General features: G+C 43.9%; 1 protein-coding gene across 2 annotated transcripts; it reads right to left on the bottom strand.

Annotated features, from left to right (window-relative positions):
- Positions 1–4,265: 4,265 nt before the first annotated feature.
- Positions 4,266–22,324, bottom strand: tmem245 (transmembrane protein 245). 2 transcript variants are annotated; one of them, XM_080858402.1, is made up of 18 exons: positions 21,504–22,324; positions 18,378–18,495; positions 16,006–16,101; positions 15,736–15,855; positions 15,437–15,622; positions 14,966–15,135; positions 14,004–14,027; positions 11,998–12,102; positions 11,805–11,887; positions 11,462–11,552; positions 11,229–11,327; positions 10,984–11,115; positions 10,725–10,847; positions 9,582–9,727; positions 9,056–9,156; positions 7,720–7,894; positions 6,695–6,874; positions 4,266–6,435 (listed from the first exon to the last, which is right to left on the bottom strand). In XM_080858402.1, the coding sequence occupies exons 1-18, from the start codon at positions 22,113–22,115 to the stop codon at positions 6,390–6,392; spliced, it is 2,607 nt and encodes an 868-aa protein (XP_080714528.1). In that variant the 5' UTR covers positions 22,116–22,324; the 3' UTR covers positions 4,266–6,389. The 2 variants fall into 2 exon arrangements, with proteins under 2 accessions (XP_080714528.1, XP_080714529.1); XM_080858403.1 differs by lacking the exon at positions 14,004–14,027.
- Between the last annotated feature and the right edge of the window lie 34 nt (positions 22,325–22,358).

The raw sequence follows: 22,358 nt of genomic DNA, 5'->3' as shown, positions 1-22,358 counted from the left end.
AGTGGTCGAGGCTGTGGAATCATCATCAGTGAGCTGACATGCAACCTGCTGGAAGAATGGAAGTGTGCAGACAGAGTGGTCAACATGGCCTTTGACACCACAGCATCCAACACAGGCCATTTATCTGCAGCCTGCATCAGCATCCAGGAGAAGGTGGGTCGCGCTCTCTGGTGGTCAGCCTGCAGGCATCATGTTGGTGAAGTTGTGCTGGACCATGTCTTCACAGACCTCTAGATTGAAGTATCTAAATCCCCAGAGGTGGCTCTCTTTTCAGGTTTAAGAAGAATTTCTTACGTGAGAGACAACCACAGGACTTGTGCAGATTAGATGTGACATCTTATTCTGTGGCAGCCCGGAAGGTGATTCACAATCTACAGAATGATGTGGTTCAAGTTGCCCAAGCAAGTCTTCAGCAAAAGCGTGATGACTACCTGGAATTCGTAGAGCTGTGCCTAGTATTCCTAGATGCATATCCAGAGGAGAGACCATTCTCTTTCAAGCAACCAGGTGCCATGCAACGGGCTCGCTGGATGGCCAAGGTGTTATATTCAATCAAGATCTCTCTGCTCCAGGATGAAATCTGCTCACAGCTGAGATGGTACCACTAGCCCTCTTCAGCAACAAGGTACCTGCAGAGCACAAGAGATCCCTAGCCAATAGCTTGATGGCTGTCAATCCATCTGGCTCCTGCACACACCCAACTGATAAAAATGGCTCCGGTTTCGGTAAACCAAAGTTTCCAGGAAAGATCACACAAAAAACAACTCTGGCAGACCTAGTGGGACCTGATGCATGGTATCTCTTCCATATTCTGAAGCTGGACCCTACTTTCCTCACCACTCATGTCTCAACCTGGCCTGCTCACCCAGCCTACAAGGAAGCCTTGATTAACTTGGAAGCCATGAATGTTGTCAATAACAGTGCAGAGCGTAATGTAAAACTCAGCACCGACTTCATCACCTCTGCAAGAGGAGAAGAACATTACCAGAATGTTCTGCAGGTGGTGGAAGCAGACAGAAAGGAAACACCAAATCTGAGAAAGAGAAAGGGGAATAAAGTGTGATGTTCTTTAAAATTGATTTATGTGTCATAATTTTCATTCATGTATTTAAGATAGGACCTACTATTTGTTGCTTTTCCTGCAAAAAGTCATTTTGATTAGTTTCTATTTCATAAATGTTTATTGTTTAGTGTTCACTGTTTAGGATTGTTTGCTTTTCTGTTGGTACAGAAGTTATAGTAATATAGTAAGGATTTCTGAATTATCATAATAAATTATGCATTCTCAACCTCTTGTAAAGTTCTGACTGCCATAGTGTACTTAGCTATTAAGTAAAATAAAAATGTACTTGATATTGTCATATCTCGGAAAGACGATGACGATAGAGACATAAAACAGGCACCAAAAGATGCGCAATGTCCATATTTATATTCAACTTTCATTAACATTATAGGGCTAAATCCATTATTTGTGGCGTTATTTCAGAAAAACTGATAATTTCAGCCTAGCTTTATGGGTGTTGTTAGTAGGAAACTTCAGACCCTCGGTGGACCCCTTAGATATTAATGGTATTTGATAAAATTTCTCATGGAAGTTTATTTTAGTAAGTGTAAAAAAATGAGTCTAGGTACAGATTGATTTTCAAAAGATTTGAAAAAAGTGGGGCAAATGATGCACCCTAATGGAGGTACTTCTCACTTAACATGAAATACATAACAAAATGGTCTCCTGTACTGAAGGGCATTTTATTTTCAAAGCAGGCTGTTGAGTGACAGCAAATGCATTTGGCAGAAGAGAGTTACAATTCAGTACATCAGGACTGGTGTGCACTAGCGCTCTCAAGCCGAGGTTGAAAGACTCAGGGGACAGCGCTTGTCATGGCTGAAGGGGGAGCATCTTAGACAGGCGTCCAGTGCCTTCTCTCCTTCAAAGGAGACATCTGCTGCCTCGCCTCCCGCAGTCTATGTGTCTCATCAGGCTCCAAGCGGCGTGTCTCTAGATCAGCGCACTTTCTGATGAGAGGACGTGGGCTGCGTACTGATGCTAGCTCTCCCAGGTGGAGGTCAGTGGCTGCCTGTGAACACTTCACATGCACTCTGACATTTTGACAGCAGTCATTTCCAAAGGAGCCAGTGGGGGGGCTGTGAGCCTTTCTTATCCATCCAAAACCAGACATCTGTGACCCTCACAACTCAAAGAGATGTTAATTCCACACCCTACATCTTGATTTTGCAGATAGGGTTACTGGTGCCTCACTGCCTTTGGCTGAGGGAATTAGTAGGTATCTTATCTCTTACAGGAAGGGACTGGTAGAAACACTGAGGTCTGAAAGAAGTAGCAATGAAAAATGATCCAGTATTTATACAATTAAATGTGACAGAAATATAATTGGTGCCTCATCTCAGTGCTACTGAGATCCTAATCATCTTAATCAAATGTTAAAAGTAATAATTACCCGGTGAGTTCCAGAGAGTTGTGATTGCTATTCCTTTGTGTGTGTGAGAGAAAGAGATTCTTTCTCTGCGCCACAATTGGTGTTGCTGAACACCCAAAATGGATATGATGTCAATTATGTCAGAAAGTTTAGATATAACAAGAAGAGTATTCAACACCCACACACCAACCCACCCACACACACACACACACATACCCACACCCACACACACCAACACCCACGTCTCTCCCAACTCTTACACCTCATCAGTCCTTTCTCCTCTGTCATTTAACGGATGAGAGCACACTGTAATGAAGCCATCAGACAGACAGAAGAATTTAGACAGAAAGAGAGAGAGAGAGAGAGAAATAGAGAGACAGAGCGCCGAAGTAGGTAGAGAGATGGTGACTGAAAGAGACCAAGGGAGAGGTATAGGGATACAGAGGGACAGGAAAGGACAGGCGGAGCACCCTATTATACTCGGTCCTCCTGCTCAGCGTTGATTCAGAAACAGAAATGTGAGGTGATGAGGTGGGGGTGGGGGGGTGGTTGAGTCAATATTCCTCGGTTCCGTGTGAAAGAGCCAAGTGAGGACTGATCGATTTCAATCACACCTCCTCTGTGGGCGGGAGAGGTCACTCAAAGGATGCCCTCAGATTGGGTCACTGAAAGGCCCTTGTGTGCACAGCAGCAACCTCATCAGCCAGCGATGACCTTTTATAGGTTCCAAGGTCACACCCTTTGGTCCGTGCTGTAATAGGAGCCTGTAATAGGAGTCTGAATAGGCTCCCAGATACTTGTGGTAAAAGGAGCTCTCCACACAAGAGAGGACCTAATCTGGCCATTCTCTATAACCTGTGTTTAGTGTGGATTGATATTGGCCATTCTAAATTCTAGACAGGGTTGCCAGGTGATTCATTTGCTAGGGCAGCATGTTGAGGCATTAGTGGTGAATGATGGAATACTCATCTGAAAGAAATATCCCCTTTTGAAGGAGGATGTACGTGTGTGTGACGTGAAAAATTCCCTTTTAAGCAGGATGTACGTGTGTGTGACGAGAACTGCTTCTCTCCCTTCTATGTGTTTGTTTCTAGTTTCCCCCCACAGTGACTCAACATCCCCCTCTGTTTTTCTACAGGAAGAATGCTGAGGGCAAGTATCTGCCCTCCGGTGGATAAAATGTGCCACATGTGGAACATACGATCCAACCGCAGACCCTCCCCACATAACCAAATGCCCCTTCTTCCACAAACCACAGAGATCATCCGATCCTTCCCCATTCCTCTCCCATTGTCTATTGTCTGAGTCAGCTGTAACCAAAACAGCACAAGTATACGAGACGAACCATGAAACAACACACACATTCATTCATGGCCACACGTATACAAAGAGTGCGCCCGAGTGTGTGGTCTGCAGAGGGTAGAAAAGAAAGAAAGAAGAAAAAGAAAGAAATGGGGAAAAAATGTGTCATTAAATGAAGGAAGCAAAGGTATACCTGAAATGTATGCCTTGAGGGTTACCCGTATGATTTACAAGTGGCTTGCTAAATGACACAGAATAGCTATTGTCACTGTTCTGTAGTGCATTACCAGAGGGCTTTGTTGAGCAACTACCGTCCGAATGAGAGAATGAGACTCTCAGTTTGAACTCCCTCTCAGTTAACACAATGGTAGCTCAACAATTATTGGGAAATGTAGCCCTTTTACTTGAGTGTGCCTACGGGCCTCAGCGGTAGCATTTTCTAGTGTATGGTGAGATCAAACAACTGTGTGTATGGTGAGATCAGACAGATGAGCTTATAAAGACAAATGCAATTACAACCAATTTGAATATTTCAAACCTTTAATCAACCTTTTAATGTCCGTAGAAAACACATGAGGGTGAGGAACAAAAAAGGTTTTCATAGGAATACCAAGGTTAAGAAATATGAACACAACAGTGCTTAAATTTAAAATGACAAGAACAAAAGAAAGGAGAAGAAAACCATTACAAAAAAAAACAATCTAAAACTAAAAACCTAGAGTATTATTTGGTGTAAACAGTAGCAGATTGAAAGTGCTTGTACAGGGGGTTTAGACGAGCACGGGCAAAAGGTGCTTATTTAAAGAGATCTGAAACTGAAAGACTTCAGGTCAATAATTCAATGACATCTGGATAACCAGTGCACTTTACCTTGACCTACTACACATTCAACCCATCTTTAAGACTGGACTGGGATGCACTTTTTTGGGACAAGAGGCAGAGCTGACCACTCATGACATGCGTGTGTGTGTGTGTGTGTGTGCGTGTAAGTTGCATGCCCTAGAGCATCAAACATACACCCCTGTTGGGCAGACAGCCTTTCTCTCCCAATCCAGGTGGATCAGGGTGGGGATGGCGAGCATCCAAAACCGTATGTTGAGAGGCAGGCTGCGCAACAGCAATATCTAGTATTCTAACATCAAAACAAAACCTCTTGTGTTTTTTGAAGTAACATCCTATTCAACGCTCCACATCCCGTAAACTCAGTCGATTAAGTCCCCATGGAGCCCTTTTTAAGATTAGAGAGGTAAGTGTTCAGTTCAATGTAACTACAGTATGGAGCTGTAATGGCCTCTCGTGGGTAAAGAGTTGTGCCCATTCTTTTTGACTGTGTTAAGGGGCTTGTGCATGTTAAGGTCACAAGAGGCATGTAAACCTGTAGAGCATGTAGTAATACTTAACTGATACAAAAAAGATTTACTCTGTTACATACAAATAATTGCACACAAAGGAGAGAGCCGCCCAAGAGTACAGATCGTGTAGCGGTCACAACAGTGTATGTGTGTGTGTGTTTAAATGTCTGTGTGTGTCACTTTATACGCTACGCTATAAGCGAAAGCCCATCATTCAATTCTGTCCTACCCTATTCTACCCTATGAGTGTACAAGCAAACAAACAGGATGTGCAAAAGAGTGTGCTTTGAGGGTGTCGTGTATGTGTTTCGGCAACACATATGACAGGCCAGAACGTGTTGCCTGCGGAAATTAAAAATAACAGATGCCAAAGGCAGCATTCACAGATAACACATGACAGAACATTTTCTCAAAAAGTTGAGACTTGACAACGGACTGAGACGTAGTGTCCGGACCCAGACAGACAGGGGCATTCTAGCATCGCGAGCCAGTGGCAGCGCTGTTTATATCGGGGTGGCCGTTTCAGCAAAAATTCATTCACAATCATTAATCACACCTCCGCAAAGGAATAAACCTGATTGATCAAGTCATTTCGATTACGTAACTTGTCTCTCTGTGCCAATACACATTGAGCCAAAGCAATAAATAAGGTCATCACAAAGTAGCTTTCAATTACTAGCAATATTTCAAAGGACACTGGATTGAAGTGCCATCTGAGGTTGGTTCAGGTACTTAACTCTGTCCATTAGACCACTGACTCAGTGTTGGGACAGAGGAGGTACACAAAGCTGGACCTTGTACACTATCTGAAGACAAAGATGTAGCTTCGGTTAGGACCATGGTGCCAACATATGTGCGTACAAGTGTACTGGCTAAACTCTGCATCTTCACCAAAAGCTGTTTTAACATGGTGTCTCACTGTGGGTTTAAGAGGGGTTTGCGGCAAAGGGCTAGTCTAAGTTGGTTTAGCGTTAGAGTGCCAAGTTAAATGCCAGCCTTGTTAGGTGACAACGTTAGCTCATTCATCTCAGCTAAGGTCAGCCTTGGTTGCTACCCTGCGGCCCTTTGAAAGGGAAGCTCAAAGAAAACACACATTGGAGAAAAGATGGGTCTTGCCACAATGACCTCTAACAGAAGTGAGGGGGGGGTGGGGCTTGTTGTCTGCTTGCTGCTGTTGGTGCCTCAGAAGAGCCCCTGCTGAACGGCGCGAGAGACCCCTCAGGGATGCTACGCCACGATGACGTCGGAGAGGTGAGAGAGATATGACAACAGACACACTGCAGACATGTCACCCATTTCTTCACTCACTCCCTTCCTTCAGTACCATTGGCGTATCCATGAATGGCCTGACAGCGAGGATAGATAAAAGAGAGGGATCATTTAAAGAGGAAAAGAGGCAAATAGTATGACATTGTTTTAAGAAAAATGAACGAACCATTTATTGCCATGACCGCAAGCGTGTACATCAAAATAACACATTCAGTATGACGAGAAAGACATCGAAGAGTTCCTTCAGGCTGTCACTGCGTGAGTGCATGCGTGGTCAGTGGATGTGTACATTGAGTGAGTGTGTGTGTGTGTGTGTGTGTGTGTGCGTGTGTCTACCTCTGGTAGGCCTGTATAGGAGTGGCCTGTGCACTGCTGGGGCTCATTAACATAGCGCTGTAGATGTTGGACGCCACCACCAGGATGCAGAGCAGGATCGGCCCGATGATCGCCCCCTCCAGGCCCAGATAGTACGCCCCACCCGCCACCGCCAGGCCAGTCAGGTACGGGTGCCCTTGACTACAAGACACAAGCACACACACACACACACACACACATACATTTACTACATAAACGGAGCTTTGTCTAACAGATCTAATGACAAGACCTCCATCCAGTCAGCCCCCATCCAATCAGTATGTTTAACTTCAAATAACAACAATTAACAACATTCCACTGACTCGGCTTCTAATCAACTCGAGGGTAAACTCAAATTCACTGCACACCATGTTTCGCTAGGCATTAGTACACAGACCACATAGCCAGCAGGCCAGCGCTTGCACAAATACACAGACGCCCAGTCTGGCCGGGTTCTTCATTTTGTCTGATGATTTTGACTGAGAGGCTCATTTTTACCTGCTCGCTCAGCCGCCTGCGTGGTTCTTAATTAACTCAAGCTTGTTAGGAATTCTGATTGGAATGAGGGCTCGTTAAATATTCATGCAGAGTGTAGAACGGGGTCTGCATTCCAAACAGGGAGCGGAGGGGCTCACCCACTTCAACTTCGCCAACTTCAGACACTCATACAGACACTCTGGCAAGCACACACACACACACACACACACACACACACACACACACACACACACACACACACACACACACACACACACACACACACACACACACACACACACACACACATACACACACACACACACACACACGAAATGATAACACTGCCAACACCATGTTTTTTAAAGAACACATAGACAACATGTGTACAGACAAGAACGTAAAGCAGACAAATGGCAGTCTACAAGTACTAGTTAACCTCTCCCACACACAGAGACACACACACAGACACAAACACACACACACACACACACACTCACACACACACACACACACACACAAATATGTACCCTGAGATGTCGGAGTAGATGGCGGTGTCCACACAATAAGTGGGCAGCAGGTGGCAGATCAGCAGGAGCAGTGCTCTGAAGCCCTCCCCCTGAGCCAGCCACAGGTCCAGCACCGCCGGCAGAGCTGCCCAGTACGTCCCCAAAAACGGCACTGCACCCAGGATAGCGGCCATGGCTAAACCAGAGGAGAAGAGAGGGGGCAACGAGAGTGAGGGAGGAAGAGAGAGGTGTAGAAAAAGAGAGACTTAAGTCATTTTGCTATTAACTTTGAAATGAGTGCCATGTCAATTGTTTCATTGGGTTCATTCACACAAACTGTTCTTATTTAACACCTGAGCAGCTGACATGGTTTGGGGAAGGAAATGCATGGAGGAGGAAGGGAGGCACAGAGAGGGTGGCAGAGCAGAGAACAGAATGAGGATAAACTGGGCAGATGGCTGCTCTCTGCATGAGTAAACAGAGTGCATCAGACAAACAAACAAACAAACACACACACATAACAAAGGCAGGGTGTTGTCCTGTTGTCTCTCCTCTTTGTTCCTACACACCTTAACAGGCATCGAGACAGAGAGAGACAGGGAGAGGGGGCATGGGATTTGCCAACCCTTGCTGAAGACTGAGGAGGATAACCACGTAACCCAGCCCCACGTCTAGTCAGTGCAGTGTGTGCCTGTGTGCCTGTGAGCCTGTGTGTCTGTGCACTGATGAATGTGTGTGTACATATGTTTCCATGTGCACACATGTGTGAGGAATAGCTGCCTTCATATGTGTGAAGTCAGCTGTCTTCCATATGGTTACAGTGGTAACAGTAAACATGCGCACTGACAGTAGGTGCGACTGGGCCCTGGCACGGAGGAACCTCCGGGTGACATCATCCATACACTGAGCGTGCTCCGTTTCCGCTCTGCTAAGCCCTGATCCCAGAGCAGTGCCAATTAGTCTCCCACTCATGATCTGGCCCAACCTAATCCCTGATTCACTGAGCCTCCAGTCAAAACAGGATATGGTAACCACATGTATATGGGTAGTATACTGTAACAACAATGGACTTCACGAGACAGTCTTCAAAACATACCACCAGCTAATTATAGGGTTCAATTAAATGTTTTGTAAATGATGTGAGTATTGAGACAGAATGCCTTCCCACTTCAACAGAATGCATTCAAATAAAACACTAGAAAAACAATGCTTGTGTGGCAACTGTGTAAACAGGAAGTACTTCCTAGACTCTCTGACAGGAGATTGGAGAGGAGCAAACCAAGTCTGCAGGGACAGCTGGAGTGGGAGAAGGTGGGTTTGTCTGACATGTGTGTGTTATTTTATGTGCCTGACCCACCTGAGGGAATGAAAACGATGTTGATGCCAAAGATGGTGTGTGTGAGCCATGTGTAGAGACCGTAGAAGCCTGCCATCTTCAGTGATGCATCAAACACACCCCTGCAGAGACACACGAGTGCGCACGCACGCACACACACACACACACACACACACACACACACACACACACACACAGAAATCCAAAATATATTCAGTCTTACAATCAGAAATGCAGGTACATTTTTATGCAAACAACAAACTACAAAAGAAAGCACAGATAGATGGATATATTAAAATATTATATTATTATATATAATAAAATATTAAGGTGTTTGTCATCTCAGAAATAGAGATGGATTGTACAACAAACTGGGACAGATACAGAGGGGGAGAGGGTTATGGGAATGTATTGAGGAGACACACGAATGACACTGCGTTTGTGACTCAATGGCTCCCTCCTGTGCCTAACAATTGGAACTGCAACACCTACTAAATGTCGCTGTGTTGATATGTGTGTGCATATGTGTGTCTATTTCTGTACACACCTGATGGCCTCCTCCACTGACTGGCCGATGATGTTGGACGAGGGCCCGGGTTGGGACAGAGGGGTGAGGCTGATCACCCACTTGACTGGCTTATAGTACTCCCCACTGGAGCTCAGCAGGTAGAAGAGGGTGGTGAGGAAGATCACCTGCACAGCAACAAGACACACACACACACACACACACACACACACACACACACACACACACACACACACACACACACACACACACACACACACACACACACACACACACACACACACACCAGAGAGAGAGAGAGAGAACAAACCGTTCAGCCAACTATTACAACAAACCACGGAGAGTCTGTGACTGTGCGCAACAATTAGCTGTAAGAATAGCACTACTTCAGCTTTAAATTAGGATAGAAAGTTTAAAGATTGAGAAGGGGGGTGATTTTGGAAAAAAAACAAGACACCGAATGGATCTATACATTTCATTCTCTCCCTGGTTTCTAATGGTGATTTTGGTTTGTAGTATGATAGAGGGGAATAAGGTACACTGGACAACAGGTCATGTTTGACATGTGATAAAGATACATTCGATTTTATTATCACTAAGTGTTACCACAACACCTACAGTGGTCTTCAGACAACTGAGCATATTTTCTAGGCAGGGGGTGAGGCTTTAGATGGTTAGCTTCAGCCAGTTAGCATCATCTATTTTCATCTACTATAAGATATTTGTTTCCCATTGTTTTCAATCATGCATGAATATAGCCAGTCAGCATAGGATCTTTTCTTTTTTTCGGGTCATGTGTCATTTACAGCTCAGGCAATTGGCTCATATTTTTCAGACCCAAAACTGAACTGTGAAACCAAATTTGTGAAGATGCCAGTTCCCATTTACATATCTCCTAGGATGAAATTGCTAGCATAGCAAAGACCACTGAGATTAATGTGAGTGCTAATATGTCTCTCCCTCCAGGTCTTTCCATGGAGACTAAGAGTTTGTGATGACTCCAAAATATGTTACCACACACTCTTCATGTGCCATACTACTAGTTTTAAACGATAATAAGTATGGCAATATCATAGAAAAACATACATATCTTTAAAAGCAATATTTTACAGATCAGTGTAAGGAAAACAACAGAATGAAAGCAGACTGTGTGGTGAGAGTTACCAGAGATAGAACAAAGTTGAGTAGTGCTGTGCCACTGTGGAACAGGACCGTTATCAGAGTGGTTGTCGTAGAGATGAGAAGTCCTAAATTACGGCTCATCACTATCCACAGAGACTCAGAAATCTGTGAAACAGAATGGAAGAACACCATTTACAACCGTTCACCCCTTTACCTCAACATATTAACTCTCTCAGAAACAAAACTACAAGAACCATCCATGGGCCCACATACCCTTAGAACCCTACACACTCTCACTCACCGACAGAAGGGTCTCAATGTTCTCCTGGATGAAGGAGGCGATGTCCTGCCAGTCTAAAATATCCCCAAGCCAGCTGTTCTGTCTTTGCACATGCCACTTAGTCCCCCGGGGACGTCCAGTGTGTGTGACATTCTGAAACACAAACCCACTGGATGAGTATAAGAGTGTTTGTTTTAGTATGTAGAGTTGCTATATGGTGTTCTTTATATCAGAGAGAGAGAGAGGGAGTTGGTAGGTAAGTTTACCTTCACAAACCAGGACTGGTACATTCTGTCCCAAAGTTCCAGCACTTGCTTCTCTATGACTGCAGTGTGATTCACTTTGTCGCCTAGCATCTTATGGAGCTGTTCAGAACCAAACGCGTACACATGAACACACGAACACACAAACACACAAATACATATGAAAGAGGACAATGCTAACACACTACATGTACACCCTTCTAAGAGTACAAACTTTGTCACCTACAACACCACACCTTTTGTGTTATCCATTCTCGACCGTGTTGATAGACATTAGTCGCAGCAGAGTTTAAGGCATTCTGGACCACACGTGCCTCAGGGAGCCAGCTATATACACACACACACACACACACACACACACACACACACACACACATACACACATACACACACACACACACACACACAGAAACACAGAGAGACCAGGACAGAAAATGAGTGCCATTCACTATATAATGAGTAAATGTGTGTATTTATTAAAAAAATAAAGGCTCTGTACTGTGCGCTATAAAGTGCTCTAAATGATGGGAATGTTTGCAGTGTTTATATATTAGGTGTACTAAATGTAACCTGTCTTACTTTGCCCACTCCGGGTGGTTGGAGACCGTCTCATTGATCAGGTTACTTGTGACCTCAATGATGTGGACACTCTCATGATGCACCTACATATCAAAGGTCAGATTGTCAGAGGGGTCCTGTAGCACATAGTGTGGCCTTTGAAATGTCATAAACTACTATGCTGCGGTACGGCAAGCCTGTGGGGTCACACTACCATGGCTGTGAGCAGCAGGGCCATCAGCAGAGTCCCGGTAACAAGCAGGAAGATGATGAAGATGCTAATAAGCTTATCCAGGGAACGTTCCAGCCACACGATCATCTGGAGAATTAACCAGAGAGGAAGACAGGAAAAGAGAAAGAAAGAAAACAAACACACAAACAAAGAGAGAGAGAAGTAGAACAGTAAGAGGGAAAGGAAAGTGGAGCACTTCATTAGACGACCTTCTGAATGGTGTGAACATGTGTGTGTCTGTGTGTGTGTGTGTGTGTGCAAGTCAAATTAAACATCTCTCGGGTCCTTATTCCCGCCCTGTGACCCAGGTCCTGAAAACCATCAGTCTGCATTTGCCTCATCAACTCACTGCATATGCACACACGCAAACACACACCACCTGGGAGACTGACATGCTGGTTAAGTCATTGGTGGGGTTTGGTAAGTTGGTATTTCACAGCCGAGCCCTTATGGGAATGTGAACTTGAATCCAGATAAGGCAGTGGCAGGCTGTTATTACAGTTTAGTTTTTTTCCTGTATGTAATACCTATGTGGCCCCAGGGCACACACCCTTGCACATCAACGGTGATAGTAAGACTATTAAGTAAATCATCTTCACCCTCACTGCAAAAATAGAATTTAGCCAGTGGGGAATATAGAGTTTTTTGTAAGGGTATGTTTAGATTTCATTTAAATAAAACATGGTTTTACTACATTCCTTTTACTCTCATGTTACTATTGGTGAGGTCTTCTAGATTCTAATCATACATGCCACTTTTGCCTCAATGTTATTAGTTAGGGTAAAGATACAAAAACATCAAGGCATGTCAGACTACCTAAAACAGGCCTTACACTCCAGAGTGTTAAAAGGTTATGCAACATGAAGTTCTGCTGATACTCTGAGGCCTTCTAATGCAGTTAGTTGATATGTTATGGGTTTGATCAATACTGCATAAGGATTGCATTACTGTTGACTGCAAGCTGGGCTTCATACAAGGAAGAAAAAAACTATAGATCTTGTTAATCATAGAAATAGAATTCCTAGAACAGGCATTGTCATTGTCATCACTTAATGCTTTGTTAAACATGTTCAATAATTCTATCATACTCAGTAAGAGAAATGACCGCGTTGAATGGTATCAAGGACCAGTAGGGAGCTCTGAACCCTAAAGTGTGGTGCCATTTGCTAGTCTAGGTATTCTATTTCTATGCTGGTAACCCTCACCAAGACAGTCCTTGCTGGATACAGTTTCCACAGAGGCGACCCAGTAGGCCCCTACAACGGAGTTTCAGTTTTAGGCCTTCACGCAAGTTTACCATTACCATAGTTCCAGCAGGGCAACCGGAGGAGACTGCCGCAAAGCAGAGCCTCACACATATAGGCACGCACGCACACGCACACACACACACGCACACACACACACACACACACACACACACACACGCGCACGCACGCAAGCACACACACACACACACACACACACACACACACTACACAGAATCACACAGTGGGGCTGTGGAAGGGTCTTGAGGCAAACTCTTCATAAGTGTAACAGAGCACCTCTGTGAAGGTACAAATGAACTCTATTTGACTGTGTGAGTGTATGAAGGAGTCTGCTTGTGAATGTATTTGCATAGTGCAAGTTATTTCCGTGCAATAACATGAGCATGCATGTGCGTATGTTGGTGTACAGATGTGTTGGAGATGTGAGAGAGCGAGCTTGTCTGTGAGTGTGAGTGTGAGTGTGTGTGTGTTTGAGTTGTTTTGTTTGACAGAGGCCCATACACAAGCCCTTCCACAGCTCCAGTGTAGCACTCAGTCAGCACTAGCAGCGAAAGCATGTGATTCAGCAAAGCCAGGATGGAGGGATGAAAAGGGATGAGTAAAAGCATCAGTCCAAGCCTCTAATGCGTGCGCACACATCGCCACTCTTTCACGCGTTCTTTTTTTTCCTCTCTTTTTTTTTCCTGATACTATCCGCTTGGGGCTTGTGTTGAGGGTCTTTACCTGCTGGTTAAGCCAATGCCAGAGCTTTGGGGAGACAAACGAGAGAGACAAACGAGGGATTAGAGAGCAGAGAAAAAACGAGTGCAGTCTGAGCAGCACAACATCACATGGTTTCCAGGCAGTGGGACGGGATCAGTTTCGGTCAGGCATGGGGGTGGGGCACAGGACTGTGAGGTGGGACAGGGTTGTGATTGGACAGGGAGAGGTGAAGGTGAATGTCCAGTCTTTGCTTGGACCAGAAGAAAAAAAAAAGAGTCTTGTCTTGTGTCACAGAGAAGGGAGGGAGTGCCAGGGTGTGCTTTGGGACAGTAGAGAGGAAGGAAGGAGGGCATATTATTAAGGCATCACAACAGTGCGTGAGGCAGACACACACATAGAGAGGTGATAAAACTTACTCCAAAGCTTATCAGTCCAGCTGTGAAAGTTCCCTCAACATTGCACATCAAGATAACATGAGAACTACCCACCAAACCTAAGTAGCAAGTAAATGTATCTGGACAGTCGTCTACCAGTTGACGTGTTGTTACACGTCACGGAAATAACTCAACTAATAAGTGATTCACTGTGGAGTGTGGTGCAGAACTCACTGAAGACTCACTGCTTTCCCAGAATAGCATATTAATGATATACAATTTTGAGCTATGTTCTGTTTTTTTTTTTTTTTTTTTTAAAGGACATTGTGGTTGACGATGAAATACCCAGGCTGGTGTTAGAAAGGGGAGCTGGACACACAATGCCAGCTGCCTTCACACAGAGGAGGCCACAAGGCTCAGGAAATCGCCTGATATCCCCCAGGGATTGGACTCTACACAGGCAGTCACACTCACTTCCACATAAACACACACACACGCCATGCACCGTAAACGTAGGTTCTACATCTGTTTAAGAGAAGAGAGTGTATGATAAGGGGTCTTGTGTAAGGGTCATGGTCTGACCATGGGCAAGGCCACGAGGGGTGTTACCTTGGTGTCAATGCGGAGGAGGAACTGAGAGAGGCCTCTGATTGGTCCAGGCACAAGCACTTCCTGTCGCTCTCCAACGAATTGCTGAAGTCTGGCCCACCAGGAAGACAGGGTGCGCTGAGCAAAACCCTTCAGCCCAAAGCGGACAACTACTTTTTTCAGAAGCCATACTATAACACAGACACACACACAAGCACACGCAGACACATATTAGAGACAGAAAAATGACACTTCCTTTCAGACTGACACCAAACCACAAAAACATGTTGCTCTCTGCACATTGGATTTTGTGAGGCTGCACATTGGATTTTGTGGAAACCACCTTACTTCACACATCTATACACTTACAAAAATGAAAACACTTCCTATATTCAGACAGACAGACACAGGCGTGAGAGAGAGAGAGAGAGAGAGAAAGAGAAAGAGAAAGAGAGAGTGAGAGCGTGTGAGTGAGTGAGTGAGTGAGTGTACCAGCTACAGGTATGGGGAGCAGCTGTATGATCCAGAGGTTGAGGAAGATCTGCACCACGATAAAGGCCCACGCCAGCAGCACAAAGTAAATGTCACTGGCCCTCTTCTTCTGACGCATGGCCCCCAGCTCTGGACGGACACGCGCACGTCCATGCCCTCCCACTGTCCTGGCTCCATCCACTGAGTCTGAAGACGGGAGAGACCATCTTACACATGTCGGCTCAATGAGCGCTCTGTTTGTATTCACAATGTTTGTGTGTGTGTGTGTGTGTGTGTGTCTTGGCATATAAGCAGCATACCTTGAGGTGGTGCTGTGTCACTTTTCTGTTCTTCTCCTTTGGGCTTTGCATGTGTACTGCAGGATATGGCCATGAATATGGTGTTGGCAGCAAATGACAACACCTGCCCTGGTAACTCAGCTGTAGAGAGAGACAGTGGAGGAAAGGTAGAGAGAAAGAATGAAGGATAATGGAGAGAGAGTTAGGGAGAAGATAAACCATTCTATTTCGTATTCTATTCTAAGGAATGTATCTATACTGCTTGGCCTTGTAAGCCTCATGGTTGCTTACTTCTACCAGGTTTGGGTTTCTTCTCTTGGCAGCCAATGAAGAGAAGTGCCACGGCTAACACAAACATAGGAACTCTCCATGAACCTGCCAGAGAGACTGAGACGGGCGGGGTGGGTGGGGGGTTCATGGGAGAGATAGAGATATAAGAGGGAGAGAGACAGACATGTCAAATATAGGGAGAGGAATTTGAGAAATGTTTTAAAATGAGTCAGTTTGATGCCAAAATGACTGGCAGAAATGTATGTGTGTGTGTGTGTGTGTACTTAAGGAACACAGCTGTGTTCTAGAACTCTACAAATGTGTGGCAACTGACATGTGCTCTGCATGTTGGTGAGAGACTATGTTATCACTATCACTATGTTGTATCAAAAGTTCACCCCTTCAAGTATCACATACTAAATATAGAATCTATGACACAGGGCTATAACAAGACCAGGGCTCTACGCTAAGGTTTTTCCCAAGGAGCACATGTGCTCCTAAATGAAAAAATGTAGGAGCACACAAAGAAATTTAGGAGCACAGCAGGTTTTTTTTACACGGAAGCAAAGCATGTCATACTCATTTGCGACCTATAGTTCCAAACATTGTATTTTCCAACTTTTAACCCCATTCATGTTCAGTTATTCCAAAGCAATTTAGCTGGTAAAGTGATCAAATTATTCAGTATCTAACGTAAGCAACACTTTTACTGTATAGCTAGAGAGCACGTGTATCACATTGGTTTATAGTCTGTCAAATTAGTTCTAGTTATTGGTGTTCGTTGGCATACAAAGTTAGTCTTCTCTTATAAGCCTAGTTAGTACATCTGATTAGAGCTAGCAACAATTAATTGCAGATGATGGGGTCCCCTATCTCCGTGTTCATTTTGGCATATATTTTAGATTCAGTCTTAAGACAAAAATGCATATTAGTTTTAGTCACATTTAGTCATAGTTATCCTTCTTAGTTTCAGTCTAGTTTTCGAAAACTCATTACAATTTTGTCTAGTTTTAGGCACATTTAAAATTCCATATTATAGCCACATTAAACTCCTTCCCTTCTCAGGCCAAGTGACCTCCTGTGTTGTGTCTACTGCATAGTAGTCTAGCTTGCAGTACCAAATTGTGGATGCAATTAGTCTCCAAGATACAGATCTCATGCCTACAGCTGAATTCCAATTAAATCAATGTAAATAATAATTTAAGGCAATACTTGATTAACAGAATTATCATTCAAATATATGAGAATACATGTTCTCCTCATGTTTAATATTTATATTATATTGTTGGCTAATCTCATGGTCTACTAGGCGAATGTTTAGCCTAAATGCACGTATCGTATAGCCTACTGTTGTTTATCTGTAACGTTTTAGTTGGCTAGGTTACTTTTTCCAGAAGGGATCATAAAGCAGTAGTAGACTTACGTAACTTTTATATTAAATTCAAAGAGATGGTGTATGCTGATTGCTGAAGAACATTCGGGAGAAAAAGCAGCAAAGAAGTTTGACATTGACCCGAGAGGAATGCGATAGGCTACGACTAGCAGGTGGAGGTAGAAAGAAAACTAGGCTGGATATCAAACCAGCTCGTTGAATAAATGTTTTCAGTCGGCGATAAGCATAATAGTGTCTAGAAAAATGATTTAATTCAAGGCTTTGGAAATCTTTTCCTCCGTGACTGACAGTGGAGACCATAACTCCGATGTTTATTTTTTACGTTGACACCCCGACCTAAAGCGTTACGCGATGCGCAGGAAGTGTTGAACGCATATGCAATGAATTCCATAGCCTACTGCAATTATGCCCATTATTTAAATAATTAAATTCTATAACAGAAGATAAGTAAGAAATAAAGTCCTGCCCCAAATAAAGGCCGGTGCGCTGTGCAGCCTAAGTAAATACAAGCCCCAGCCACTATTTGAGGATTTACGGTACTCTCTTTTTATATGGCTCTGGCCCATTGGTTGCGAATCGTCGTTCTCATTTGCAGGAAGTTCAGCGCGTCATCTTGATATGTTCACATCAGTCGCAACCCTGTCACTTGTTTCCATGTGAAATCAATGGAATGCTTCACTTTTTGGCGCTGTATTGACAACTGTCTGTCACTCGCACACTGTGCTCGTAAATAATTTTTCAAGTTCGCACGTACCTATTTTTAGGCGCATATGCGAGTGAAATACTCGCACTGTAGAGCCCTGAAGACTAGTGACCTTTAACACGCACACACACACACACGACATATACACTCACACACCCCCCCTAGTAGTGAAGCAGACATACAATGAGAAGCCTCCGCTGAAGTCATTGAGTGCATATCCAGACATGAACTCTCCACCTTAAACTATATGTTTGTGTGAGTGTATGGTTGTGATGTGTGTGATGGTTTGCCTCTCACCTAGGTAGAATATCAGAACGGTCCACACAGGAACAGACATGGCACGCAGGTAACCCTCCATCCCTGGGGTCCACTTGAAGATCACCGCCAAAATATAGCCAACCACTAAAGTGCCCACCTGATTGAGTCACAGAGAAGCCAACTTTCACATTCAGCTTTTGGGTGCCATGCTTTCAAATTCCATTTGTACCCTTTAAGTCTGTGATTAGGTTGTAGAGCACCTAATAATAACACTACATCCTCATACAACAAGGGATATGAAGGGAAGAACATTCCTTCTATTAGTTAGTTAACAGCCAGTCACTTCAAAATGCAGTTGGTCATATGAGGATTCCTTAAGAGACAAATATAGATACATTTGGGAACAGCAGGCCAGAAGGATGGTTGAACTGAATGAGACATACGCCCTCTTTTGTCTGATGATCCGGAATGACATTAACAGTGACAGGGCAGGGACAATAGCGTCACGCCCATGCAAACGTGTGTGCTATGCTAGCCAGGGCTGTAGTCTACGTGATACGCAGGTATACGCCGTATTACCACCTAAAACGTTCGTGGGTTTGCGTATATCCACTAAAACCTAGGCCAAGATACGTATCAAAAGTCTCTGAAACCATCCAATCAGTCATCATTCATCAGTTAGAAGAAACTGTGGGTAGACGATGGATTGACTCAAAAAACGATCGGTTGACAACCAATCAATATTCTAGAATTCGTCTAAGATTTAGTAACCAGGCAGGAACTGAAAACACCATTTATTTGATTGGCTATTACCAGGACCTCTACTTTTTTCACTTAGCTACAACGACTTTGCCTGACTTTAATGGGGTGTCACGTTTAACGCTGCTGTTAAACATTAAAAGTAACTGAATAACACGTTTGTTAGGTGTAATCTGTAGCGGTAAATAACAACATAAACGACAATAACGTGAGTGATTGATAAAGGACTTGTGTTACACTTCACAAACACACATAATGGATGTTTTTTTATTTGAGAATAACGTAATTGGTTAGCTTATTTTATGCGAGGTAATTGACCTAGCTGGCTACGGTGTTTTGGTTAGCTCAGGCTAGCCAGGGCTGTAGTCTACGTGATACGCAGGTATACGCCGTATTACCACCTAAAACGTTCGTGGGTTTGCGTATATCCACTAAAACCTAGGCCAAGATACGTATCAAAAGTCTCTGAAACCATCCAATCAGTCATCATTCATCAGTTAGAAGAAACTGTGGGTAGACGATGGATTGACTCAAAAAACGATCGGTTGACAACCAATCAATATTCTAGAATTCGTCTAAGATTTAGTAACCAGGCAGGAACTGAAAACACCATTTATTTGATTGGCTATTACCAGGACCTCTACTTTTTTCACTTAGCTACAACGACTTTGCCTGACTTTAATGGGGTGTCACGTTTAACGCTGCTGTTAAACATTAAAAGTAACTGAATAACACGTTTGTTAGGTGTAATCTGTAGCGGTAAATAACAACATAAACGACAATAACGTGAGTGATTGATAAAGGACTTGTGTTACACTTCACAAACACACATAATGGATGTTTTTTTATTTGAGAATAACGTAATTGGTTAGCTTATTTTATGCGAGGTAATTGACCTAGCTGGCTACGGTGTTTTGGTTAGCTCAGGCTAGCTATTTGGTGTTTTGGTTATCTCAAGCTAGCAATATCACAGATACAATAAGTGATAAGCTCTGCCCCCATTGTCAGTAATCTTGATATTCTGTGGTGTTTACTGTTTTGTTTGTATTTAAGTGAAACACATGGTGTAAATGTCCATCCATTCAACTTCATTTCCAGAGCTGGCTACGGTGTTTTGGTTAGCTCAGGCTAGCTATATGGTGTTTTGGTTAGCTCAAGCTAGCAATCTCACAGATACAATAAGTGATAAGCTCTGCCCCCATTGTCAGTAATCTTGATATTCTGTGGTGTTTACTGTTTTGTTTGTATTTAAGTGAAACACATGGTGTAAATGTCCATCCATTAAACTTAATTTCCAGATGCAGTAAGATAGTAATACATAGGCCTACTATTGCATGCTTTTGAAATAAAGGCTTCAATTAATTGAAAAATGTATCCCTTCTGCTGAAATATTTGTGAATCTTTTAATCCCCACCCCTTTTTTACAGTGTGTGGTGGATAAAATGCATTTAAATTGTGGTCAATATTAGCATGTGTATTGTAAGCTATATATTTTGCATCTTTATTTTCTAACATATTTATTTATTGGGGAAGGGCTTGTGGGCCGCGGGGGGGGGGGGGGGGGGGGGGGGGGGCTGCAGGGGGGGAGCTGTGGCACCGACCCATCACAGACAGTATACCCACCACAGAAAACTAGACTACAGCACTGAGGCTAGCTATTTGGTGTTTTGGTTATCTCAAGCTAGCAATATCACAGATACAATAAGTGATAAGCTCTGCCCCCATTGTCAGTAATCTTGATATTCTGTGGTGTTTACTGTTTTGTTTGTATTTAAGTGAAACACATGGTGTAAATGTCCATCCATTCAACTTCATTTCCAGAGCTGGCTACGGTGTTTTGGTTAGCTCAGGCTAGCTATATGGTGTTTTGGTTAGCTCAAGCTAGCAATCTCACAGATACAATAAGTGATAAGCTCTGCCCCCATTGTCAGTAATCTTGATATTCTGTGGTGTTTACTGTTTTGTTTGTATTTAAGTGAAACACATGGTGTAAATGTCCATCCATTAAACTTAATTTCCAGATGCAGTAAGATAGTAATACATAGGCCTACTATTGCATGCTTTTGAAATAAAGGCTTCAATTAATTGAAAAATGTATCCCTTCTGCTGAAATATTTGTGAATCTTTTAATCCCCACCCCTTTTTTACAGTGTGTGGTGGATAAAATGCATTTAAATTGTGGTCAATATTAGCATGTGTATTGTAAGCTATATATTTTGCATCTTTATTTTCTAACATATTTATTTATTGGGGAAGGGCTTGTGGGCCGCGGGGGGGGGGGGGGGGGGGGGGGGGCTGCAGGGGGGGAGCTGTGGCACCGACCCATCACAGACAGTATACCCACCACAGAAAACTAGACTACAGCACTGATGCTAGCATATAAACAATCACTTTGTAAACTCTTACCCACACAGCGCTAAAACAATCCAGCACAAGAGAGATGACAGTCCAAGCGTGTCCGAGGAACACCTGCATGCCAATGAGACTCCAGGACAGGTAAAGCACGTACAGCAACGGAGCTCCAGCAAACACCAACAGTAGTACCTTCAACCGTTCCAGCACTAATGTGCCCAGCATATCAATACCATAATTCACACACCATACCGGAACTAACAATGTCCCTAGTACCACCGGGGTTCCTGTCTCCTGAAGTCCATTGAGCCAAGATCGGCAGAGACGGGCAAGGGAGTACTTGAATGGGTGCAGAAAGGTCCCGCACAGCACGGCCCAAAGCAGTGGTCGAAGAAACGCCTCCAAGATGAAGTAAACTAGCACCGCAGCTCCGCAACAGATCGCCACAAAAATCATCGCCCCGGTGTTGTAGAAGGCCTGTTTAATGTTTTTGTCGAATTTAAGAGACATTGGCTGGCCGAGCAGTTGACTGACCATGCCAACGGCCGGTTGCATTGACTCGCTGAAGGACACATAGCGCGACCGGGCCAAGAGGGGTGTTTCTGCCTCCGGAGCTTCGGCAACGGCCGGCTCCTCTTCTAGACCGGAGCCCTCCGCGTCGGCCATGTTCGTAGTCTAGATAGAGTGTCTCCGAAGATCCCACCACTACCACCACCACATTGGGGGAAAGTGGGATAGAGGAGGGAGGGAAAGGAAGGAGGGACAGCATAAACGTACACGGAAGAGAGCGAGTTGGATAGTGCTGTTTTTCTTGTTAACCCGTTAACTACTAAGCTAAACTAGACTAAGCTAACGTACGGTGATGTAGAGATATTGACCAGCTGTTGGCATAGAAACTTCCGTGGAAAT

This window comes from Sprattus sprattus (genome assembly GCF_963457725.1).
Source record: "Sprattus sprattus genome assembly, chromosome: 19".
NCBI classification, from domain to species: Eukaryota; Metazoa; Chordata; class Actinopteri; order Clupeiformes; family Clupeidae; genus Sprattus; species Sprattus sprattus.
This window is presented reverse-complemented; position numbering and strand designations above follow the sequence as displayed.

Excerpts from the sequence above, each read along its gene's own strand:
- tmem245 (XM_080858402.1), bottom strand. The coding sequence starts at position 22,115 with ATGGCCGACGCGGAGGGCTCCGGTCTAGAAGAGGAGCCGGCCGTTGCC. Across the intron at positions 18,496-21,503 it reads ATTGTTTTAGCGCTGTGTGG|GTGGGCACTTTAGTGGTTGG; the intron begins GTAAGAGTTTAC and ends TGACTCAATCAG. Across the intron at positions 9,728-10,724 it reads TCAACTTTGTTCTATCTCTG|GTGATCTTCCTCACCACCCT; the intron begins GTAACTCTCACC and ends GTTGCTGTGCAG.